The following is a 26,777-nucleotide window of genomic DNA, read 5'->3' as shown; positions in this document are numbered from 1 at the left end:
AGAAAGATAGAACAGGGCAGTGCCCCTAGGACAGGGATTAAAACCCACTGGCATGTGGGTCATTTTAGTTGCCCTTTAATTCAGTGATTTTCTCCTCTTTCTCTACATATCACAGTTTCTGTTGTTACAGTAAGAATATGCATTTGTGACAAACTCTCTTTTGCTATTTGGAAAGGGGCATGTAGTCCATCAGCTATTCCCAGAGATAGTAAGGACAACTTTACTTGTCGGATGGCTTACTGGACAGGGAGGGCCCTTGCTCCTCGAGGCTCCTCAGTGCTCTCTGCCCTTTGCAATGACGCTGAGAATGGCCCACCAGCACTCGAGCAAGGAGGAGTGTTAAATGGCTCGTCTCTAACAGATGTGTCACGTGCCTCCTGCCTGGAAAAGAAAAGATCTGAAACCTATCAGTGGTTACTGTATAAATAATGTTTACCCTGGTCCATAATCAGGGTTTCGCTATCATTTCAACACCAGCTACCCGAAGCTGAAGCAGCTCAAAATAACCAGGTTTTGGTGAAGATATGTCTGTTCTTAGCCACCCTATGCCTAATAACCTCACCTAATTGGGCACGCATATTGTCCTAAGGATATTCTCCACAGGTAATTCAATGCTTCCACAAAAAACAAAACAACAACAAAAAAGGAAAACCACACAGTTTCTAAGGAAGTAAAGTATATATACCTAGTGAGAAGGAAAATACACTGAGGCCATCATAGACAATGTGGACCTTTTAGTGGTGGATTTCATCACTTAAGTCTTGGTTTCCATGTTCTATTTCAAGAAAAAAAATGTGAAATTCAGTATATGTGTGTGTGTGTACACATAATGTATGCTACACACACACACACACACACACACACTATGTCACTAAATATCTGAGAAGACAGTGAGTGGTGGTCTCTGGAGTCAGTCTGAAGGGGTTCAAATCCTAGCACTGCCACTTCCTATTGGGCTTTGGGCAAACCACTTTGTTTAACTACTCTGTGCGTCAGTTTCCTTTCTTATAAAATTGGAATTATTAGTGTATCTAACTTCACGAGATTATGAAAAGGATTAAATAGCTCCATGAATGTAAACATTATAATGGTGCCTGCAACATGGGAAACAAGCTTTTGAAAGTTCTGATATTTTGGTAACTATGAGATTCATATTTTTATTTCTGAGACTGGGGTGTTACACTGGGATGCTGGAACATGGAACAGGTGTTCTCTGATTCTGAGGGACAGGAATCTTTGACTCGGAGTATACTAGAAACTGAGACTCAGGGGCACCTGGGTGGCTCAGTTGGTTGTGTCTGCCTTTGGCTCAAGTTATGATCTCTGGGTCCTGGGATCGAGTCCCGCATCGGGTTTCCTGCTCGGTGGGGAGTCTGCTTCTCTCTCTCTCTCTCTATCCCCCTCTGCCCCTCCTCCCCGCTTGTTCTCTCTCTCTCTCAAATGAATAAATAAAATCTAAAAAAAAAAAAGAAAGAAAGAAACTGAGACTCAGAAAAGTCAAGAGGAAACTGAGCGTGAGCGTTTGGTGAGTGAGCACCAGAAGTAAGGCAACACGCCATTAGCAGGGGACAGTGCAAAACAAGATTCAAACAGCAAGTAAGAAGAGAAACCGGTAACAACAACAACAAAAAGTTAGTGGTAGAAACACCATATGTATTTAGGAATTTTGTTTCTTTTGTTCTGCCCTCATGCAATATTTCATTATTTTTATGTAAAATGGAAGTTTACATGATTTATACTGCATGAGTTAAATAAAGTATAAAAACATATACAACATACGTGAAAGTTGAGAACAGTTTATTCTGTGCTTCTGGGCAGTTCACCCCAGATTATGTTCGTTATCTGTCATACCCTGATTAAGTTTCATTAATCCCTGTGTGATAGCAGAGTGGTGGCATCGCTACTGAGAAAGCATCAGAAGGTTCCAGAACTTAGGTGAAAATCCAAGCCCTTTCCAAGGAGCCAAGCAACACAGAAGACCTGAGGTAAGCCTTTGTTTTAAAGACCATGGTTTGTTTTCAAATTTCAATTTTATTTTTTAAGGTCTACTTTTCACAAAGTATAAATAAAGGTCAATTTTTGGAAGGTGGTTAGTTGTCTATTTGTTGCTTGTTTTTTCAGATTGCCTGTTGTGCATTTGAAGGGTACTGTTATTCATTTATCTTTTGAAGTAACACTTAAAGTGTTCAGATTCCATTTGCGGGTTTGTCTACTTACTGGCAGCCACCCTAGAAAGAAGTCTGGGTCACAGATAAGGTATTTGTTGTCACAGATCTTTGTACAGACCATGTAACAAATACTAGTCTTCTTTAACTCTAATTGCATTGTAAATCTTATTTCATTGTGCGGAATTAAAAAAGAATACAAGGTTTTTTCCCCTTGATTCAGATAAGTAGAGGAATACATAAAAGAAGGAAATAAAATCAAACTTTTACATTTGGTTATGGATTAGCTAAAAATATCAGCATTTTCTCTTGAAATTGTAGGAATGGAAATATGTGTTACCCCAAATCAAGAGCTGCAAATTTCAGTCTCTGAAAAAATTTTCTGGGCAAATGGAGGCATGGAAGAGAGAAGAGATTTGTCTTATAAATAAATAACATCTTAAAGAAAAATAAAAGGGGTGCCTGGGTGTCTCAGTCAGTTAAGCGTCTACCTTCGGCTCAGGTCATGATCCCAGGGTCCTGGGATTGACCCCGCATCAGGCTCCCTGCTTCTCTCCCTCTCCCTCTGCCTGCCCCTCCCCCCCAGCTTGTGCTCTCTCTCTGGCAAAGAAATAAATAAAATCTTAAAAAAAATTATAAAAATTGAAATTAAAAAAAAAAGAAAAAGATCTGTCTTTATTCTTCAGTTCCCCACCCACCTGTAGAAACCGAAAATGCCATGGCAGTTTTCAGAGGTGACTGCATTGTCTTCATGGTGGAGGAGAAGAGGCTGTTTGAGGGAGAGCAAGACTCCCTAGGAATCTTGAAATCAAGAAGGTTTTCTCATGAAGCCATATTTACATACAACAAAAACCTTGGATTTTCAAGAACAGACCTGTTTTTCTTGTTGTGTGAGTGTTTTTAGTCTCTCCATGAGTAAACTCCTGTTAGAAGTCAGTCCTAATTATGGTAAGCACATTTATAGTTCTGGGGCAAGAGAGCAAAGGAAATCCATAAAAGGCAAACACCCTGAGGGGAGACTGAATGGACTCTTGGATCACTAAGATTCTGTGACTAATCAGCATCCTCTTCTTTAGATATCCCATATATGATCCTAACCAATCTTCTTTTTACTTAGTAGAAAACAACTGGAAACTTTCCAAATGCAACACAATCCTTTTGTTCAATTGTTGACTGGTAGTAGTTTTAAAAGAAACCATTTTCTGTATTCTCCTCAGAGGTGTCTTAATTTTCCCTATCAAGCTCATAATCCAAAAGCACTAAAGTCAGCAGGACCTGATGCCTAATTTGCTTATATGTATGGTGAAATCTAGTGCCGGCGATCCTCCACGGCCATTGCCCTGCTTCAAATATTCATGATTCTCCACAGTCCAAAATGCATTAAGAGTGGGAATGGTGCCAGCAACAGTCTTCCTAGTGACAAGGAGCCTTCTCAGATCAAAGAAGCAAGATGTTAAAGACTTCAAACTAAACTGTCTTTGTAAGAGACACTCACAAAAGGAATGCCAAAGCCCACACCCTGTCTCAATTATGGAACGTCAGTGAAATAAAGAAAAACATGGATGCTCATTCTGTTTTTCTGAACTCATTTTACTGCAACTACTTTGCTTTTCTCCTTTCTTCCCATTGCAGTCAAACTCAAGGATGTGACACAGTGAAACTGGAAAACATGATTAATGTTTTCAAAGATAAAATGAATGACTACTGAGGAATTAATAGCATTTTAGCCAATATGATTTTGCTAATGGAGCCTGAGTAGCATGTAGAGAATGATACGAAAGCAAAGTTAAAATGGGAATAGGAGCTATCAAGCATACATGTGAAGCAAATACACATAATTTAAATTGTCCCTTTATATCATTTGTCATGAGCCACATCTGCTTTTACAGCTGTGCTCCTTCCTTGATCTATCCTGACACTCTGGAAATGGTAGGCATGCAGCCAATTTCTTACCCAGCCATTCCTATGATCAGACCTAGCTATCAGCTTGCTTTTTTCTTACATTAAATCAAGTATCAACCCCGGGGCTCTGAACCATTTCTGACTGACAGGACCAACAGAAAGTTCTAGGCTAATTACTTCTTAGGAGTAGCTCCCAGTGCAAAGAGAGTTACCATTGACCTACTTTGGACTTACTGAAATAATTTATCAGGTACGATAATTAAGGGAATAAAAAGCTGTTTCTAAAACTAACCAAGTACCAGAAGTATTTGTTGAAATCATAAGTTGGTATTCCCAGCGCTATCAGATGGGGCTTTATTACTTTGCAATGAGTCAATTTTATTATGTTTGACTTATTTATAAACCATTCTTTTTCTTTATAAATTATATTTGGCAGGATATATTTGAGAGTCTCTTTGATGTATAAACATATTAGTTTTGAATTTTTTCAGTCTAGATATCAAGAGACACAATCTTTTAAGCCCTTCTTTCCTTCCCCTCTTAACCTCTTCCCTATAAATAAGCTTTCACATTTCTTTGCACAGGTGTTCCATTTGTTTGAAGCCCATCCTAAATAAAGGGATGCCTCCATATGAGAGTGGATATATCTGTGTTGTGAGCCACTTCCCATGTGGACTTTTAATTCTCTCTTTTGGAAGCTTAATTCTTTCCTACACCTAGGTCAATAAATATAACTGAAGAATCTTCTGAAGCAATGGTGTTTTTTTGCTATTGAGTAAACATGACCATCTTCTGATTTCTACAGCCTTGATGTTCTCCATAAGAAGAAAAAGGGAAGAGAAAAACCTTGAAATGAAATCAGAGAATATAAGTGAGGGGCTTATATGAGCTTATAAACCATCTATTCTCTCAAAGGTATTAAAATGTAATGTGTTTAGGATCATGGTTTATCAATGCCGTCCTCTAATTGTTATTTTTTCCTCCTTTCCTCCATTTTCCTTACCCCTTACCATCTATCTAGCTATTATCTATCTATCTCTCTATCTATCTATCTATCTATCATATATCTTTCTTCATGTCCAGTGTGACTTGTGTAACTCAAAAACTCATCTAACTATGAAAAGAAGATCAATTGATTATGATTGATTGTAATTGATCAACTGGCTTTTTAATTCTAACAAAGATTTAACTTCATCCAGAAAGTACCTAAGCATTTTTTGAATAACTAGACTTATTTTTTTGTGGTGAAATGTATAATATTAATTTCTTCGGCCAGGTTAAAGAAAGATCAGGAATTAATTTTTCATCTTTGTTTCAGTATTGCAGATACAATAATAACATAATAGTAGTATTTCATATCTTGTTGCTTCATAATGCAGGATTGAGGATATTTGTGTGCATAAAATTATAGTTTAGTTAGTATCAAGGAAAAAATAAAATTGAAGACTGAGTTGCACTCTTTGTTGCCACACAGCATATGCAGTGTTTTATGTTTGGGAGAGGACCTGGTCATGGTTTCATCCAAAATCAACAGCACATCAACTCTCCTCTGCTTCAGTTGACTAGTACTAGAGTCAGATCACTCCCCAACTGCTTCCTATCATACTTTATAGCCTCTTTCATTCCACGCCTATTTAATTTCATTTACTGCTTTATTCTTGTGTCCTTCAGCTGTTCCAATCTGCCCTTCATGGTCATAACTAAATACAATATGTTAACATACAAAGGTATTTATGTAAATGAAAATCAATACTTTTACCATTTTCAGCACCATTCCTTCTTGCTTACGTTGGACATTTTAAGTACATTTTATTTAAATGCTAACAACTTTTCATTCTTGCCTGGGAAGTATAATGATCTTCTTGGCTCCCTGCCCCCTGAATCCCTCTAATCTTCACAGCTATAGCCACTTAGCCCCATCTGGAGGTTCAGCTTTATTCCGCATTTTGGAACTAATCTTGTCTCTAGGCTGGGGGCGTACAAGATGTCCTAGCCAAAAGCTAACTGATTCAGCATCCAGTCAGCCTTGCTGCTGGTTTCATTCTGACCTTGTAATTTATTTCTGAGATCTAGATGCTTGTCTCAGCCCCTTGTAACCAAGGCTTGGCTTTCTACACCAGTTCCGGCAACTGGGTATCTATCAGTCTTGCCCGTATCTGTCTCTGTTTTCCTGATTGATAACCAGTTCCTTGATAATTGAAGTTCTGCTTTGCCCTTCTCCTTGTTCCCTTTGTAATTGAGTTTCTTTTTCTGAAGACTGGGACCTATGACCTACTGTGGAATCTTTCTGATGCCACCAGCCTTGTCCATATCTCCTCATTCTACCTGCCCTCAGACCATAGATCTGAACTTTTGCTAGAATACCAGGAGTGACACTGCCTGCCTGGACATTTTCCCATTGCCTGCTGCAGGCATCTCCCTTGTCACCAGCTCTAACCCTGCAGGTCTTGAGTCACTACATCTAAGCTGCCCGCAATCTGGCTATCTTATTATTCCAGACATGGCAGGAAAGAAATACGATTTTAATTGCATCTTTGGTTGAATTGTTAATGCTAACATCTTCTAGTTACTTTCACCTCATATCTTCACTGTGGCCCTACCACTTAAACACCTCAAAACTCAGTTTCCTCTTTGCAAAGGGAAATAATGGTGGAATCTACCCCTAGGGTTATTTTGAAGGTAACTGAGAATTGAAAAACTAAACAGATGGACCAAAACCCATAGTAAGCAACTAGTAGTTTTTAGCTGTTATTTATCTCATTTCTTAAATCTTTGCATTTGCAAAATGAGCTTTGTTACCTAAAGATGATCACTGAAGAGATGAGAAGTTAGGGGAATGGAAATTCTTAAGAAAAATTAGGAACCCATGTGAATTTTTTTAAAAGTAAAATAACTGACAGCAAGATAATTAACAGCTTTAAAAATGATGTTGAACTACAGATGTGGTCACCAGCAAACATTAAAAATGGGATATTTAAAGGATACATTTCCTATCTGTGTGTCTTAATATATAATGACTATGAGTATATAGAGCCCTAAAGCATTTAGGGAGCAAAGATTCTCTGAGTCAGTCATTTATTTTACAGAAGTGTTTCATAGTCATTTGGGAAGTTTTAGATAAGTAAAATTTTAAGTCCTACTTCTCTGAAATTCTGATTCATTAATTTTGGGGTGGAACTAAAGAAAATATACATTTATTGACCTCAGGACAGTCAAATCAGTACATAAACTACCACTGGCTGCTAGCTACTCATTGGTGAGAAATGTTTGACAGGTACGAAAACTCTACTGATGTTTGCTTTTATTAATGGGTGGCTATTTCCCTGGGGTATAGTGTTTACCTACAAGTACCTGATTAATTTACCCTAAGAACTCCAGTTGCTCCCTTGGAATCCTAAAAATCCTTAAAATATTTTAAGTGCAGACTGTTTAACTCTTGCCAAAATTATCTTGCCTTTAGTTTTTTCTTTTTGTCCCTTAGATGAATTGCTCCCTCCACCCACAAAAGTTTGATCAAAACTATTGTTTTTTTCCTCCAACTCTATTGAGATATAATTGACATATAACATTGTATAAATTTGAGGTGTACATCGTGTTGATTTGATATGCTTATATATTGCAATATGATTACCACCATAGTGTTAAGTAACACCTCCATCATGTCACATAATTACTATTTCTTTTTTTGTGGTGAGAAGATTTAATCTCTTAGCCAACTTGATCAAAACGATCATAAACTCCTCTAGACAAACATAGTCTGCATAATGTAGAAAACAAAGGGCACTTGGCTGTTTTTCTGAAAGATATCTGTGTAAAACTGAGGTGTGTAAACCAGGGAGAACTCTGCCTCTTTCCACTCTCATGCCACAAAGACCTCACTCTGGCAAATTTTGGGTTGCTCCCTTTGGGTATGATTAGGGCAGGACCAATACATGTGGAGGCCCTAGAAGACTAACATTTTGGGACTCATGCAAAATAATGAATGTTATTCATTATTTGTTTAGTGTATCTTTTCAGAAGAAGCTGAGTATTACTCAGATGAAGGGAGAAGTTGATCCTAGAGAGTAGCCCAGAAGTCATTCTTTGCTTTACTGCCTTCCCAGTTCAGCTATGGGTGTGCATATGCATATACCTTAAATAAATTCTCTGCAGTTACCCAGATCCACCATCCTAGAAAGCAGAGTAGCAACTCTCCATTGTTGATTGACCATGGTTCTTGAGGGATGTTCTGATAAATATGATTTTCTTTCCATCTCTTAACATTGACAGTATTTGGGGGTCTAAGTGATATTTTAAATATATCTTATCAAGTAATGCTCTTAACAGCTGCCTGGCTAGTTCAGCTCTTAATTCAGCTTCAGAAATTCCTTGCTGTTATTATAGCCCTCATTTTCCCCCCTTCAGAACTGGATAAGAAAAAATGATGAAAATGTCTTTTAGGATATGGTTGATGGAGTAAAAAGAAATTAATTATTGTTATAATTTGTTTAAAGAGTAAAAAGAACACGTTACCAGACATCCTCAGCATCTTCATCACATTCTGCACCGAACTGGCAAATATCACAGGTTGAAGTCTCCTTTTGACTGGTTTCTCCTGAGCCTTCATGGACTAGAGAACAGAAGAAAGTAAACAAAAATAATTCAGATAAATATGCTTAATACCAACACTCTTAAGACTATTCTGTATCAAAGCTGTTACTTTTCCAATAGACCTGTTTGCTTTTTGGGGCTTCAAAGAATGTCTTACTCACTTCCTTTCTTCCCTAAATTTAAGGAAAACACTAGCAATAATTGATATGTAGTAAACACTTCACTTTTTACAAGCAAAAAGAAACAACAAACAAGAGGGTTTACTGGATTTATCAAAAAACTTGGCTAATAAGTAGACCATATGAAAGAGTTATTAATTAAAAGGGATTTAGACTGTTACTTGCCTAGAGGAAATATCTAGTGTTTATTTTATGAAGAATACTTAACATTTTCACTTTCCCAAATTACAGATTTTTTTTTTTCATTTAAAGGCTTTTATACATAATTAAAAATATTTGGATGGGCCGTCTTGACATTAGATAGGTCTTATTTTTTTCTCAAGATGTTTCATACTTAGAAGGAAAATATATTGATTATAAGTTTTTAGAAAACTGCTTTCAGTTGGTTTATACAGTAAGTTTTGTATTTTATATAAATATTGCACAGAGCCCGTCATAGTGATTTCCTCTAGGAGGATTATGAACATATATTTCATTTTAAAAATATATATTCTGAATATATATATATTCTGAGCCTGGGTGGCTCAGTCGTTAAGCGTCTGCCTTTGGCTCAGGTCATGATCCCAGGGTCCTGGGATCGAGCCCCGCATCGGGCTCCCTGCTCGGCAGGAGGCCTGTTTCTCCCTCTCCCACTCCCCTTGCTTGTGTTCCTGCTCTCGCTATCTCTCTCTGTCAAATAAATAAATAAAATCTTTAAAAAATATATACATATTCTCACTGATGATGATTATTGATATTAATCTTTTTTTCCTATAAATTACAAGTACAGAAATATGCAATATATAACTTAATTATAAAAGTAACTTTTCAAAATCAGGACACAATAGTGTAAGTTGGACTTAAATATTTTGCCCCCAAGGAATGAAAATCTGAGAGCACTTTTGAGATGATGGATTACTATTTACCCAATTAAAAAATATGTAGTTGAAAGCAAAAATAGGTTTGGTTATAGATGAAAAATTGCAACAACATAACTACTATATAGATAATTTTATTCTATGGACAGACAGTATACTTAAAAATGGATGTTAAATCAAGAGAACCTTTAAAAAAGTGTACTTCTGCCAAAGGTTAGATATTTTCAATAGAAAAAGAACACAAGCTATTAAGTATGGCATTGGCTCCAATCTTTATGAGACTAATAAGATAACATCTTTAACAAAGACACATATATTAACATGCACCCTGAAACTAACAAATCCAGTCTGACTTATTTTGTTTTAATATGATATTTTCCTCATTTCTTCTTTGTCTATTAACAAGAGAGTTTTTAATATTTATAAAAGCAGAGGTCTTAATTCCTTGATTTTCTTTAATTTACTTCTGTGCAGGTAAGTGATTTAATTAACCCCCCCCCAAAATAAAAGATAAGAAGCCATCTAAGGAAGTTCTCTATTTTATAGTTTTTCTTTTTTCTTTTTTTTAATTTTTTTTAAGATTTTATTTATTTATTTGACAGAGAGGGTCACAGCGAGAGAGGGAACACAAGCAGGGGGAGCGAGAGAGGGAGAAGCAGGCTTCCCGTGGAGCAGGAAGCCTGACGTGGGACTGGATCCCAGGACCCTGGGATCATGACCTGAGCCGAAGGCAGACGCTTAACGACTGAGCCACCCAGGCGCCCCTGTTTTATAGTTTTTCCAGGAAAGGTAGAAATTTATTTTTTCTAAAGCAACTTACCCACCCCCGTACTTGATGGTTTGCAATTACATGTCAAAAAAGTTATGAATTAAACAGATCAACTTCAATTGCAAAAGTATGGATGGTATAGTTTTACATTTCAAAGTCTTAAGAAAAGGTATTCCTCCCCAGAAAGAAGAGGGAATTTTAGACTTTGATAGAATAGACAACACTTATTATCCACTCTATTACTTTAAAACAGGCAAGACCATTAGAGTGGACCATGGGGATAAGAAGGAAGCTGTGGCCTCTCCTCAGGAGAGACTGAACAGCTGCGGTCTCTTTATTACTTTCTTATTATTAATGCAACACAGAAGCTGCTAATGGGAGAGAGCCTTTTAGTGTTAGCAAGATTAGCAGCTTCCAGGCTGAAACTTCCCACCACTCAGGAAACATACTAACGCAACGGGAAGGTCCTTAATGAGCAGTTATAGTCACTTAGGGGCAGCCCCATTTTCTTTTGCAGTAGAGATCCTTGGTTAGGGATCTACTGGAAGTAACCTAGGGAATGAGTTGTGCTAACTCAGCACAACTAATAATATTTCTACTGGAAATCATATTACATTTCTATAAATGGACAGTTATCGGTAGAATCAAGATGTTTGCAAATTCTCCCATATGGATGAAGCGGCAAATTCAGAAGTAGCAGTAGCAATGCCCCCATCCATAAATATTCTGGGAATAAAATGATATTTTATGAAGTCATCCACAGTGAAAACTAAAGTAAAATCTTTCCATATTCCCTGAAGCACAGGCTTGCTCCTTTGTAATAAACAAATCAGTACAGAGTTTTCATTTAACCAAGTCGACCAGTGGTTCTTAATGGGGCTCAGAAGCTCTGGTAAATTTTGTTTGTTCATTTATTTATCGTTTTTAGCATAACTGCCCTGGGATATCCTTGGAGATACTGAATTGTAACCTTGATGCTTGGAAATGAGTATTCTAAAAGACGAACCATCCCTGTGTCAGAATCTCAGCCCTAAATAATACCAACAAGACTCTGTCTGTCCCAAGCATTCTCTCCACGCATTGTTTAGCACAGGACTTGTGACAGGTCACCATGCATGGGGAGCACCTGGAGGTTTGGTTAAAATGCAGATTCTGATTCAGCAGGTGGGAGATGTGGCCTGAGGTTATGCTTTTCTTGCAAGCCCCCACCTACTGTTGTTGCAGGTCCACAGACGACATGCTGGGGAGCAAGGATAGCACCGTGTTTTTCAAACCACCATTCACAATTTATTAGTGGGTAATGAAATGGAGTTGGTGGGTCACTTACCAGAGTTTTTGTAAACATGAAACAGAATATACTGGAATAGAAAACACTGAGTGCATCTCATTTAGAAAGCATAGGTTTTATTTTATAACACTGTTTTAGTCATCCATATGTACAGCTACACAGAGCTGTGATATAAATTTCATTTCCTACTAAAGGTCACAGTCATAAAAGCTTGGAAACCACTGATTTAGCACGCGGTAGATGCTCAGTAAATATGTGTTGAATAGAACTGTTTCTTCTTCCTGTTCTTTCTATGTTATCAGAAATGAGAAGGGCCAGTTCTTAATCATATGCGTTCGTCCACTGATTACACAGGAATAAAATTCATGTATCCTAAAGTATTATTTCAATTATACATTTGTATTTTAATCCTTTTGTTTTGTGAAGTAAAATAATTATTTCCCTTTATTCTATAGAAACTTAGATTTCAGCAAGTGACTGAGGGAAATTTGAGGGGTAAAGGAGGCAGAGTTCCTGAAAGCATATTTTATCAAATGTGCTGCCCTTAGTTAGAACTGATTTAATCCTTTAAGATTCTGGATTGGGGGGATGCCTGGGTGGCTCAGTTGGTTAGGCGACTGCCTTCGGCTCAGGTCATGATCCTGGAGTCCCGGAATCGAGTCCCGCATCGGGCTCCCTGCTCAGCAGGGAATCTGCTTCTCCCTCTGACCCTCCCCTCTCTCATGTGCACTCTCTCTCACTCATTCTCTCTCTCTCAAATAAATAAATAAAATCTTAAAAAAAAATCTAGATTAGGGGCTTATTAAGAGATAATCTAAATGAAGGGGAGGAATCGGAGGGGGAGATGAACCATGAGAGACTATGGACTCTGAGAAACAAACTGAGGGTTCTAGAGGGGAGGTGGGTGGGGAGATGGGTTAGCCCAGTGATGGGTATTAAAGAGGGCACGTATTGAATGGAGCACTGGGTGTTATACACAAACAATGAATCACGGAACACTACATCAAAAACTAATGATGTAATGTATGGTGATTAACATAACATAATAAAATAAAAAAAGGAAAAAAAAGAGATAATCAAATTACTTCTCTCTCAACTCTCCTTGCCCCGGTGGTTTCATCTGGAGGTTACCGAAGTTCCTTTATCACCACCTTGTTCTGGCCCAGTATGGGTCTTCACACCGGATGTGCCAGCTGGAGGCCATTCTCTTCCTGACCCACTAGAGTGCCTCCTGGGCCTCTTATAATATCCTAACCCATGTTATGATATTTGTGAAAACATGGTGAAATATAATGTTCAGTTATTCAATGCCATTTATTTTGTTAAAAACTGCAGTAAAATTTATATTCATTGAAATGCTCAGATCTTAAGTGTATCTTTCAGTCAATTTTGAAGAATGCATATCAAGGCAAGGAACAACTCTACCATCCCAGAAGATTCCTTTGTGCCCCTCCCAGCCATTATCCTACTGCCACTCTGTCTCTATATATAGACAGTTTAGTGATCTGATTTCTGTCACCACAGATTTGTTTTAACTATTTTAGAATATCACATCAATGGAATCCCACAATATTTAATTATGGTGCCCACCTTTTTCACTCAGCATCATAGCTTTTGAGATTAATTCAGGTGGTTGTGTGGATCTGTAGTTTATTTCTCTGTACTGCTTGGTATTCAAACGAATGAATATATTATAGCTCATTTATCCATTTTCTTATTGAAAGACATGATTGCTTTTAGTTACTAGCCAGAAACAATAACTGTATTTATTAATAAAGCTGCCATAAATATTGTTGTAAAGGACTTTTTGTGCATATTAGTTTTTTATATCTCTTGGACAAATATCTAAAGTGGTATAACTGGGTTTCAAGGTAAAAATTATTCTTGTTTCTCTTTTTATTCTTGAGTTGCGGGAATTTTTAATATAATTTGGGTATCAGTTTTTGTCAGATGTGAAAACCATCAGATGACGTGAAGTAGAGGTTGAGGTCCTGTCTCTGTTTTTCCCCTATGGACATGAATTTTCTCTCATGACCTATGAATGTAGTGAAATACGTTGATTGATTTTCTTACGTTAAGCGAACCTCCCATTCTTGGGATAAGTTCAACTTAATCATGGTATGTAATCCTTCTATGTAATGCCGGATTTCATTTGATGCTATTTTGTTCAATTTTTTAAAATCTGTGTTCATAAGATATACTGGCTGTAATTTTCTTTCCTTATATTGTCCTTGTTTGATCTTACTATCAGGCTTAAAATTGTCTCATGATAAGAGGTGGAAGTGTTCCCACTTCCTCTGTTTTACGAAAGAGTTTGGGTATGATAGTATTATTGTTTGAGTTCTTTATACAAGGTTGTTTAAATTTTCTATTTTATTGATTTCTGCTCTTATTTTTATAATTTCCTTTGTGCCATATACTTATGGCTTAATTTATTATTTTTCTAGTTTCTTAAAATGGAAGCTTGATTTTATACCTTTCTTATTTCCTAAGATAGTCATTTAAATCTATAAATTTCTTTCTATAGGCTGTTTTAGCTGCATCCCACAAATACGGATATATTGTGTTTTATGTATTTATGTTCAAAATATGTATTGTAATATCTTTTGAGTTTTTTTCTCTGACCCATGCATTATTTCGTAAGTATGTTTTTAACTTCCAACTATTGAGGGTTTTCCAAGTTACATTATTTTTATTCATGTTTAATAACTCTATCATGGATGAAGAACATATTCTGTTTAATTTAAATCCTTTGAAATTTATTGAAACTTGTTTTACGGCTCAGAACCTGGTCTATCTTTTTGAATATTCCATATGCCTCTTAGAAGTTGTAACTTCTTTTGAGGAGTAAGTTTCTATAAATGTTAATGGGCTTAAGTTGATGGTTAGCATTGTTCAAATCATCCATAATTGTATTGAGCTTTTGTTTAATTGATCTATCTTTTCCTGAGAAAGGAGTGTTAAAATCCCTCTCAATGACTGTAAAATTGTTTCTAGTTCTCTTTTGTTTGTTCTTTTGTTTTGTCCTGTATTTAGAAGCTTTGATATTAGGTATATAAACATTTAATAGTCTTATGTCTTCTTAAAGAAATGACCCTTTTGTCATTAGGAAATGCCCCTTTTAATCTCTGGTAACACTATTCACCTTGAAGTCAACTTTGTTCTGATATTTATATAGCCATACCAGCTTTTGTTTGCTTAGGTAAAAATTATTCTTGTTTAAAGGGTGTTTCTTGAAAACAACATAGAGGTGGATCTTGATTTTTTCTATTCAGTCTGAACACGTCTGCATTTAATCAGGGTGTTTAGTCTATTTATTTTAATGCAATTATTATTATTTTAAAGATTTTATTTAAAATTAGTTTTACTTTACAGAGCTGCCCTACTCATTTTTGTTAATTTCCAAGACAAAAGCCAGAGATTTCAGTACTAATGAAGACTCATGCCTGTCGTTGTTAAGTGATTGATTTCTGACATGTGTTTGCCCTAACATTTCAAACTTACTTAGAGTCTCACATTCTCCATGGAAGACACTATTGACATATGAAACTATAGATTGTTTTATTTTTTCCATTTTCTACTCTTTCTGATAAAAGGACCATATATTCCTTTCCATAGCCATATTTCCATTGAATTCCATGATACCACTGTTGGTCTTGTGACTTGCTTTTGCCATTGAAATGTGAATGGAAATGAGAAGCTATATAAAAGCCATCATGTGGATTTTTACTTTCTTGTTCTTTCCCTTTGCATTAAAAAAAAGCATATTCCAGAATAGGAGTGGTTCCTTTAACCAATCCCAGAATGAAATTATATTTAGAGCAGAGCCACAGTTGAGAGAAAGCCATGAGAGCAAGAATTATGCCATTGATGCTATAAGCCTCTCAGATTTCAAGTCATTTGTAACTATAGCTTTGCCTAGTGAAAGATGAATAATAAGATGCAATTAATGCTATTAATAAATTCTAAGGAAATGTATTTTCACATCATTTTCCACACCTCAGATTTTGGTTGCATTGCTCATCTATACAACCCTAGCTCTACTTTTAATTCTCTCCAAATCTGCCTTCAAATTTTTTACAATTTATTTTCTATACCAGCAATGGTTAAGGCATGTTTCTTTTTTTATATTTTCATAACATAGCAGTATGTATCCCACTCTATGCATGATTCCCATTTTCTTCACTATGTAGCTCTGTAGTATATCGCTTTGACAGATATATAAGGTGTCCCATTTAAATGAAACATAGCACAAACATTAAACACAATATAAACATGTATGAATAGAAACCTCCACATGCATCATCTAAAATAAAACAGGCAGTCCCTAAAACATCAGATTGTATCAACAAAAAGAATGAGACTTCTAAGCTTAAATATGACCCATATATATATTGGTTCTAAACTTATTTGAATTACTCTAAAATTGAAACAAAAATTACAAAAATTTTACATAGATCTTAATCTGATTTTTTTTTCAAAATCTAGAATACATTTTTTTTTCTATTTAGTATCAATCTAGTATTCAGGTTTCTTTCCCTAAATAGTAAGATGACAAAGTAATTCTTGGCAGACTTAATTTTTTCCACTTTGTTTACATAGAAAAAAGACTTATCAGTGATAACATTCAATGTATCTGTTGTATCTAAAATTACTTTGATTACCAAATTATAAACAGCAATATTTTCAAATAGAAACAACATTTTTTTTTATTTTGAATAACTTCCGTAAGTTATTATTTCATTATCACCAAAAAGCTGAACTTTGAGTTTACCTTCCAATGAAGGAAACATTCCACTTAAACAATAGAAGGAAATTTTTAAATCAAAACTCTCCGTTCTATTCTTTAATTGGTACAACTTGTCAATTTTGCCTTTTGTATGCCAGTTTTACCTCCCATGTGCCTTTCCCACACATTAGCTGAACTTAAATGATGGGAGTTGCTGACAGTTCCTAGAGGCTCAGACAATTCCAAGCCGTGGTTTTTGAGCCAGAGTCATGTTCCCTTTTACATTTTCCAACATTTCCCTAGAAACCCAAATAGGGCTTTAAAGAAAAATGAGAATAAGAAATATTTTCCTTTTATTCATATTATAATGTGAGGATATTGTAATGTGACTAATAATGACACCGTTACATCATATTATTGAAATGCTAAAGCAAGAGAGGTAGCATTTTGGTCCGCTGTTTATAAAACACAGATGCATTGTGTGTACGTATCAATGCCAGAAGATGTGTTCAGATTTTAGGGAGGAAATCCATTATCTTTGTTTCATTTTAATTAAAAGAGGTACAATTCCACTGATAATTTTTAATTTTTAAGTGATTTAAATGCCAAAAACTAAAGGAAGGCTGAAATTACGCTTACACATAATAATTTAAAATTCTAAAAACCACTTGAAAATCTAAGAACTAAGTTCATGACTGTAAATGTAATGTTATATTAAACACTCAAAAGAAGAGATCATTACAGAAAATTTAATTTTTCATAATTAAACTAATTTGCTAGAGCTTGACAAGGCTTCTTTAGAAATCACACGTAATTTATCTTCTACACAACTAAAAATAATTTAAGAGATTAATACAATGCTACTATGTTGAGGCACAATTCTACTGCCATCATTGAAGTCTGACTGATTTCATTCAGTCCTACCTGAGCTAGAACTAAAGATACTAGGTTGATCAAAAAAAAAAAAGGAACAGATAAACGAAATAAAGAAAAAAGAAATGAGAGAAGGAAGGAAGGATGGGACGAAGGAAAGAAGAAAAGAAAAAAGGAAAAATGCTTATTTAGTTTGCTATCATGCATGCCAGAATTCATAGGAGCAAGTTACTATGCCAGACTTCAGGAAACTCTATCATGTCAATCATATGATAATTATAAACAAAAATATTTTTATTTTTCTCAGTCTAATTAATTTTAATTATTTTATCAAATTCATATAAATAATTTAAATTTTTTTCTTATTAAATTCCTAAAAGATGAGAAATTTATTTTTCATTGGTAAATTATGAACACTGGCTTGGGCTGAATGAGCTACTATAGAGCATGGTGGATACCACATCCCCATGAGAGGAGACTGAGGAAAGATTAGGAGGTTAGTAAGTGGAAACAGCAAACGTGGGGGATAGTTTTGTACAGAGTTGCTGATGAGGACAACACAGAATGAGGCACTAGTTGGATAAGGATGTATAGTCAAGAAACAGATTTTTATGGAAGGCTGGAGTTGAGGCATCGCTGTATGCTGACAGGAATAATGGAGTGGAGAGGAACAAGTGTATGCAGGAGAGAAAGAGGACAATCGGGGAAGCAATGTTCCTGAGAAGGGATGGGTTTACATGTAGGTATAGTGGGTGGTCTCAGAGCTAGGCACGCGTCTTCCACTCCAGGAGGGATGGCAGAGTATGTGGGTGCAGATGTACGGAGGAGGTGACACTGGAAAGGGAAAGATGAAACAGATCTCCTCTGGTTGTCTTAATTGTCTCTACTGTATCTTTACTTAAGAGAAGGGCTGGTGGTTGACAGGACGCGATAAGAAAGGAGAAGAGGTGAAATACTGTAGGAGAGGGAAGGCAAATGAAGACCGAAGGCTTTCTAAATCTTTTTTATACTAATTAGTTGCTTTCCAATTTTGTGCTTAATTCTTTCAGTTAGCAAATCTCCAATGAATAAAGATATGTTTTTATTAACTTGCACTTCTGTATGTTTTTAGTACATGATGTTTGGTGTTGGTAACTTTAAGGCATTCTGTGATGTTTAAAGTTTCACTTGAATCATCACATAAAGACTAACTTGGCAACAGAATTAACTCGAACCTACTTAATGTTTGTTTTGGTAAAGGGGCTTCACAATCTGGTAACATCTTACATGCCATGTTTATTTCCTAAATATTTTCCCATTCCGTCACCACTGAGCTAGTTGAGATCTGTATCATGCCTTGCCTAAACTTCTAACCTGACCTCTGTACTTGCAAACTTGCCTCTCTTAACTACATCTCCATCTATCTCTTTGAGATGCAAATCTGATCATACTATTTAAAATTGAAAATGACATGAAATAATCTAAAGGCAGTTGCATGATATACAAAATTCTGGCCAAGGGCTGGGAGAACTGGATTTGGGTTGCCTAGACCCCAGAAGGCTTATTTATAAAATGAAAAGCTTGCCCTGCTCAGCTTACAGGCCGTGGTGAAGATGAAATAGGTGGATGTGTGAAAGCATTTTGCACCCTCTACCTTGCTCTGCTACCTTAAGGTGTTAACGTTAAGAAAGTGTTAAAGGTGAATAAAGTCATTATCTTATTCCAGGCAAGAAGGTTCTTTGAAGGATGTCTAAGGCCAAACGTCACAAACATTAATTTTTGCCCCTTGTAACTGGCTTTGTACTGATACTGAAGTAGGAGTCTTTGTGGGAATGGGGAAATAAGAATCCCAAACAATATAACAAACTAGGGAAATAAGAATATTGAGGAACTTACAGAGGAAGTCCAGCACCAAAACATGCTCATTTAGTTTCTTACGTTAAGGAGTAAAAAGGATTGAAGAAGGTGCAAGTGAGAAGTGGATGGGAAGTCCCTGACAGATATGCTCAGAAATTGTCCAGAGCGCCAAGGCTTTTTGTTCTAGTACACTGGATCTTAGAACAAAGAAAGCACTGAAGTAATACTTTACTTCTTTTTTTTTTTTTTTATAGATGAAGAAAAGAATTCAATAGGGCTTTATCTGTTTTTTCCCTGTACTTGCCTGCGATGGGCTTTAGTTTTCACTGAAAGCCTGAAAAACATATTCCATGTGGTTCTGACTTCCAAGTCCAAATGAGACTTAAAAATGAAATTTATAAAGGTCAAGACTTGTTTAAATATATAACATATTGATATAAACAGGCCAAAGAAATAAAAGAGCAGCAGTAATAATAAAGCCAATTTTAAGAGGTCACAGCATTTCATAAAATTGGTAGTTAAAGCAATAAAGCAATAATTTTTCGGAATTGCCTGTACTATTTTCCAGCCTAGTTTTGCTATCTAAGGTCCAGTCTTTAATTTTGGGAATCACAAATACTAAAATAATAGGAAAATGTCAGGGCTGGAATTCAGTGTTTGTGATTAGTTTGTGATTAGATCGGTCTTGAGCTCGATCTAGCAACAAACACATCTTCCTCCACCCTCACTTGTTCTATATTGAGAGTCCTGTTTCATTTCTACAATTTCCCTTCTGCCTATGGGCTCCAACTGGTGGAGTTTGGTTACTCTTGTGATTTTCTTTTCCACTTTATAGCTGTCTCTCAAATTCTTGTTTCCAATCTGTAGCTTATTGCTTACTCTCTAGTACACTTGAAGACCTCTCTTGTGATGCCCCACTTTGGAATCAGCCTCTGCTAGCAGCCAGGTAAGGCAGTTCCCACTAGCCTCTGTTTCTTTCCCTCCCAGAAATAGTGCTTTCACATATTTTACTTCAAGTCAGCATAAACAAAAGAAAACAAGGAAAAAATGTCTTCTCAAAAGTGTAAGGATAGAAAGGTCAGAATTATCCAATTTGAGGTGTGAAATAAGACATGAACGACTTCCACAAAATGGAAAAAAAAACCCCACAAAACAAAACAAAACCCACAAAAAGGTCTAAGAAAGCTAAATGCTGGAATAGGTTAGAAATTGACTTCAACTAATCAATATGTCTACTTACGGAACCATTAGCTCAGTCTGAATCTGCCAAGTGGAAAGAATGAATAATTGTGGAAAGGACAACTAGATTTTTTAAAAAATTGCATGGATTTTAGAAAAAATTTTATTGCCAGTAGATTGCCAAAGATATCCAGAGATAAATGGAAAATGATAAAATTTTTAAAATTAACAATGTTCTATTCAGGATTTCATAATGAGACCAATTTTCTCAACTCCAGGTTTTTTAAAACTCAGACCACTTTCATTTATAGTTTCATCAAGATTCATGGACCTTTTATTTTTGAACACCTTACACCTGCATTGTAAGATAATTGAAACTAAATTAGTTTCCTTGTTTTTGCAGATTTGGGGAAAAAAATCTTCTGTTTTAGGAAAATTTGCTGTTTGCCTAAACCATGAAGATTTAGGTTTAATAGGGACTGCAGCTTCTTACTTCTGTTTAATTTTTATTTTAATAATTACAGTATTGAAAAACATGTATGCTAAAATTATCAGGCATAAAGATATGATTTAAATTTGTGAGTAAATAAAAACACATTGGTAAACATAATAGATCCAAGAAGAAAACATCTTAAAAGGACAACCCATTTGTATTATGACATTGGGGGTTACACTGACAGAATTAATAACAAAATTTTTTTAAGGATTTTATTTATTTATTTGACAGAGAGAGACACAGTGAGAGAGGGAACACAAGCAGGGGGAGTGGGAGAGGGAGAAGCAGGCTTCCCGCCGAGCAGGGAGCCCGATGCGGGGCTCGATCCCAGTACCCCGGGATCATGACCTGAGCTGAAGGCGGATGCTTAACGACTGAGCCACCCAGTCGCCCCCAAAATTTTGTTATTAAGTCATATTTTTGCAGAGCTTTACTGTTGTTCATTTAATTTAAGATTGTGGTTTCAGTTTAGAAGTCAATGAAGTATTTCTAATGACTGAAATAGTGGTCAATAAGCAAATTGGAATGATACGTATTACATTTAAAAATACAGATCTTGATTATGATACAACTCTGTTTAAAGGCTTCCCATTACCTTTCAGATAAAAAACCCAGTCCTTATCACTGTATTTAAAGTCTTTTATGAATTCCCACCAGCCTATCACTCCGTCCTCATCTCTAGGCTCCTGGCACCCTCCTCATGCTATAGCTGTACTTGCTGCTTGGCTGGGATTTACACATGCAGTTTCCACTGTCTAATGGCTGATTCTGATTTTAACTTGAAGACTCAGCTGTAGCACCACACTGTTCAGGAAAGACGCCCTCACTTTCCTGCCTTGTTCTTTACCCCCAGGCTGGGTAAAGCTCTTGGTCTGTGACCCCAACACATTCTTTCTACTTATCACACTGTAGAAGTAGGGTTACTTTCCTGATTCTCCCAATAGTCCTGTGAGTTCTTCAAGGTCAAGTCACATGCCTTATTTGCATTTATATCTATTCCTAGCACAGGACTTGGGAGATGATAGGAAGCAAGGGTCAGAGGGGGCATTTCCAGAATTTGAGGTCTTTGTGTTGTAGCAATTCCGGGTAATGACCAGGTATGACCACATTTCCAGTCAGCTTAAATGAAGTTGAGGAGTCTGAGGAATTATGGAGCCAGTATTGAGAAGAAATACAAGACAGACTCTGTGGTAGTTACGTGTTGTCCATAAAATGTTTGGGCACCGGGTAAGATGACCTTTCCCCAGATGTTACCAGGCCCTGGAATTAGTTCTGGCTAATGAATTGTTGAGTGAAGGTGATTGCTGGTTGAAGACCTTCCCTACTATTGAAGAGTGCCCGAGAGGGGCTGGAATGGAGGCCAAATGAAAAGGCTATGGCACAGGGATAGTAAAACATTGTTAGATGTGGCACAGAATTTGGAGAGAGAACTGAAAAGATCTACTGATGGATTAAGTGCAACTATAAAGTCAACATTCAAGAGAGCTGCTCCATCTGCCCAGGGTCCCGAGTGATTGCACTAAGCAGAGCACTTACCCAGCACCTTACCCAGTCAACCTGCAGTAAACATGTAGTGAGCATAAAAAATAAACCTTGGTTTTTTTAAGCCATTAAGTTTTAGGAGGTATTTGTTTCCACTGCATACCCTCACGTAAGCTAGCATAACTTGACTATGTTAGAAGAGGAGGCTAAGAGGCATGAATGCAATGTGTTCCACTGTGCCAATTTCACCAACTTCCAGTTATCTAACTGATAGTTACCCTTGAATAGACTACATGAAAGTGAGCCAAGCACTGATTCATTGAGGAAAATGGCAGCGATGTGAGGTTCAGCAGCTTATACCTAAAGTATGGGCAAGGTAGTTTCAGTAAATAGCATGAGTTTTGAATAAGAAACAGTTTATTGAGTGATGATGGCAGCTTCCCTGATGATGGTTTGAAGAGGAGGGTATGAAGCCAGAGATATTTGGCCTCTCCCTAGCTTTGTATGGGAAGGTAGAGAAGTAAATAAGGCTTGGAATCATATTATACTGTCACCGGGGAGAATATAAAAGAAATTATTGAAGCATTTAGGACAACTTAACCTTACTCCTTCACCAGAGCTAATATTGATAACAGCTATCCGAAAAAGGCAAGAATATACCAAGTTCTTGTATCTTTAAATAAGCCCTATTTTACTTTTACAGAGCATACAGGAAATATTTCCTAATAATTATTGGTATTTTAAAAGCTATACTCACATGCATGCTTTTAATGCCTTAAAGCCCTTTGACATAAAAGTCAGATTGTGGCTGATTCGGGGTATCCCCAAATGGAAAACATTTTTTTTTTCCTATCTCAAAACACATTCTGCTTCCTGCCCAAATTCATGCCCACAAAACATTCTGTACTGTTGCTTTCATTTTCCCCAACGCTGCTTAGATTTCTTCATGCATATTCGTATTTTTAGATCAGATAAAATGAATAGAAGTTTCTCTCCCTGAAAAATATGTAGTGTGATTCAAAGAAAATGTTAATTAAATGAAATACTTAAAGTCTTGTGAAATATTGATATGTAGCAACTAATTTTGTCTCTGTACTCAATTGCTTTGTCTTTGTGTGTCTGCAGCACCGTTCTTATGGAATCATGTAGCTGTGCAAGCACGGGTATGGACAGCATTTTTAAATGGAAGAGAAGGGGGATGGAGAAGGACTTAAATGTGCTAAACACCATCTCTTCAAAATACGCCTGAATCTGAGGTAGTACTCAGGGACTTATCATATCTTTACTGTGTTATATTCATTTTTAAGAAAAACCACCTCCATACAGAAATACTTCCCATCAACGCAAATCAAATACAGGTATCAAAATGAAGAGGACTCTCCCTGTGTTGTCAAGTTCCGTGTCAGAAACATGGGCTGTCTTTTATGACAACAGGTTCACACCTCCTCTGCTCCCACACTGCCTGACAAGCAGGTCACAGAGAAAGGTTGTAAACCACATTCCTTTGCCTAAGAAGGGATTCCAAAAAAACATGTACTTTAGCTTTACTCAAAAGAGGGTCAGATGGCTGAGGCAGTGATTTGTTTGTGTACAGATGAGCAAGTGCAAAGGGATGGAAAAATATTCAGGTGAAGAATTTCTAGAAGGGGAAGATGTCTTTTAAAGACAGCCTCTACGACATACCAGCCGTACCTGGCAGTCCCAGGGCAAGGTGAGTGTACTAGAAATGGTGGAGTCTTCTTAGTGAAAACTCCTGCATACTGGGAGAGATCTGTGGGTGGGATAACAGCCAGAAGTGTCACTTTTAGAGTATATGTTTTTAAAAGCAGGTTCACATCAGTTTTAATGCAACTGGGAAGGATTTCAACTTTTTTTTTTTTTTTAAAGACAAATTACTTGGATTTTACTCCTATTAAAAAGCCCAAGACTAGATACGGTAAGCAGCCACATTAGATTGGAAATAAAATTTCAGTAAAATTAAGAAGCCAGTTTGATGCATTCTTGGCGCATAGAAATGTACATTAAAAAGACGACTAGTTCGTTTAGTGCATTTGTTAAATGATACAATGTCCATATCTATGATTACTCCAGAGATCAAATTAAGAACATTCCTCATTTGTTGGTTTGTCTCTAAGGAAAATACAGGAAAACAAATGCTAATCAAAAGACTAATGGACTTCTCAACGTATAATACATTAACCACCCCTTCGAACCTTCGGGAAACAAAATAAGAATAAAAGAAAAATAAAGTGTTGTCTAACATATCCTTGGTAATTATTGTATTGTTTTCAGGTCCTTGTCAGTATGAATTTGACTAAGTCTGTGAATCTTTCTAGAATATTTCTATAGCTATCCAGATAGAAACATCACACATAAAAATGTTCTTTATTCCAGAACAGACGAAACTCCCAGTGGTAAAAGATTTATGTATCTCTGAAGGTTTCTTATCACCCAGCAACATAACTCTCTGATGGCTCAGTGCCTGAAAGGGTTGTCTGAGATCACTCATCAAATAAATCAAATAGTTGGCTGGCTAGAAGAGTGGGAACCCACAGTAATCTCATGTCTTTGCTTTCAGACATCAAATCTTTCTTCTAATAAGCCAGTAGAGAAGTTAACAAGTTCTTGGCATATCCAACCCCGAATATCAAGTTGCTGCTACTGGTTCTGAGAAGATGTGACCGACTAGGCAATGACCATATCTAGTGTTAACATTTTAAACTACAAATTCCAAAACCTTGATATGTTAAACGAAAGGTGGTGGTGAGAAGCCTGGAAACGTACTGAGTTTCATCTCTAAATACCTTGAAGGAATCTTATTGAAACACAGAAAATCCACTTCAGTGGGGTGATCTTAAAATATTCTATAAACATTTATTGAATGATGATAAAATTATGTTTTATGTAACTTCTTGGTTAACATTTGACTAAAAACAGTATTTTAAATTACTATGGTAAAAAACGAGTCTTTAAAAAACTAAAAGTCGGGTGCTGTAGGATCATATTGTCCCTGTAGCTGCTTAAATATATGTTACATTAAAATGAAATAAAATAAAAAATTCAGTTGCTCAGTTGCACTCGCTCCATTTCAAGAAATCAATAGCAACATGTGGCTAGTGAAGACCTGTATTGGACAGGACAGATACAGAACATTTCCATCAACACAGAAAGTTCTACCGGACAACACTGCTCTAGAAAGATGTAACTTAGATACAGCATATGATCGTATTCATGAGTCAGTTTTCCCCATTCAGTACTTTTGTTTTAGAGCCTTACAACCTATATAAAGTAAGAGCTGGTGTCACTGCCATTTTCATCTTCCCATGAGCTGGAGACAATATCTTACCATGATGCATACATGTGTGGTATGGCTATGTGCATAGCTTTGATGTATGTCCTTGATGAATAAATAAACACAATAGAGATTCTTTTTAGAAGATTTTATTTATTTATTAATGAGAGACAGAGAGAGAGAGAGGCAGAGGCAGAGAGGGAAGCAGGGTCCCCACTTAGCAGGGATCCCGATGCGGGACTCCATCCCAGGACCCTGGGATCATGACCTGAGCCGAAGGCAGACGTCTAACTGACTGAGCCACCCAGGTGCCCCAACACAATAGAAATTCTTAATTAACAAAACCTTGTTTTCTTACTGTATCTCAAGTGGTCAAAACATAGCTATCTTCTAATGTAGTCTCTAAACATCGTGATGATGAGCATCAGCATCACTGTGGCATCAAGCTCAACAGGTTAGAACTAGCACGATAGAGTAAATGTGTCTTTAATGAATATGTTTTGTTCCTCTGTCCAAGGCTCTGGCTACCAACTTGCATTTATATTTATAATTTGGGTTAGCGTGCCTACCTCATATACCAAGAATAATTGTTGTGCCTGGAGTTCAGCACCGATATATACACACTGCTTAGCATAGATCCTTGAAAAAAAATGTCTCCTTTTCATGTGGGCCTAATTCTTCCATATATAAACTTAGCCATGTGAGTTTGAAACAAGACAACATGGGAGCCTTACGAAATATATTATTTGTAATAGAACAGGCTTGATTTTTGGAGGTTAAAACCTTCCTACAGAAGAATTATCTTCCCAACTGACATCAACAGGCTTTTCATTACTAGCAGTTTGAGGAGGGAGATTAAAGCAAAATGAAGGCATATAGAGATTTAATTCTGTGTTCACATCTAGAAGCAGTGATAAGCTGGGGATCTGCCATTACCTTGATATTTTAGAGATAAATGGATATCTGAATAAATAGAAGCCTTTGGTTTCTGCAGCTGTCACTAACATATCTCACCCTAATTGCAAAATACTTATTTTAAACACTAGAAAACACACCAAGGAAACTAACCTCAGCTGGTGAAAAGGAGATTTTCAATTGCTAACTTTTCTAAATTAATTCAGTGTGAGAGATACTAAGGAT

General features: G+C 36.5%; 1 protein-coding gene across 1 annotated transcript in view; it reads right to left on the bottom strand.

The window, feature by feature from the left end:
- TMEFF2 (transmembrane protein with EGF like and two follistatin like domains 2) overlaps nt 1-26,777 on the bottom strand; it is a 226,238-nt gene that overhangs the window by 90,858 nt on the left and 108,603 nt on the right. The window contains exon 5 of the mRNA XM_006727832.3: nt 8,580-8,676. Coding sequence (XP_006727895.1) covers nt 8,580-8,676 — 97 coding nt within the window. The remainder of the gene's footprint in view (nt 1-8,579; nt 8,677-26,777) is intronic.

Source organism: Leptonychotes weddellii, chromosome 3, assembly GCF_054177405.1.
Source record: "Leptonychotes weddellii isolate Sample4059 chromosome 3, ASM5417740v2, whole genome shotgun sequence".
Lineage (NCBI taxonomy): Eukaryota > Metazoa > Chordata > Mammalia > Carnivora > Phocidae > Leptonychotes > Leptonychotes weddellii.
This window is presented reverse-complemented; position numbering and strand designations above follow the sequence as displayed.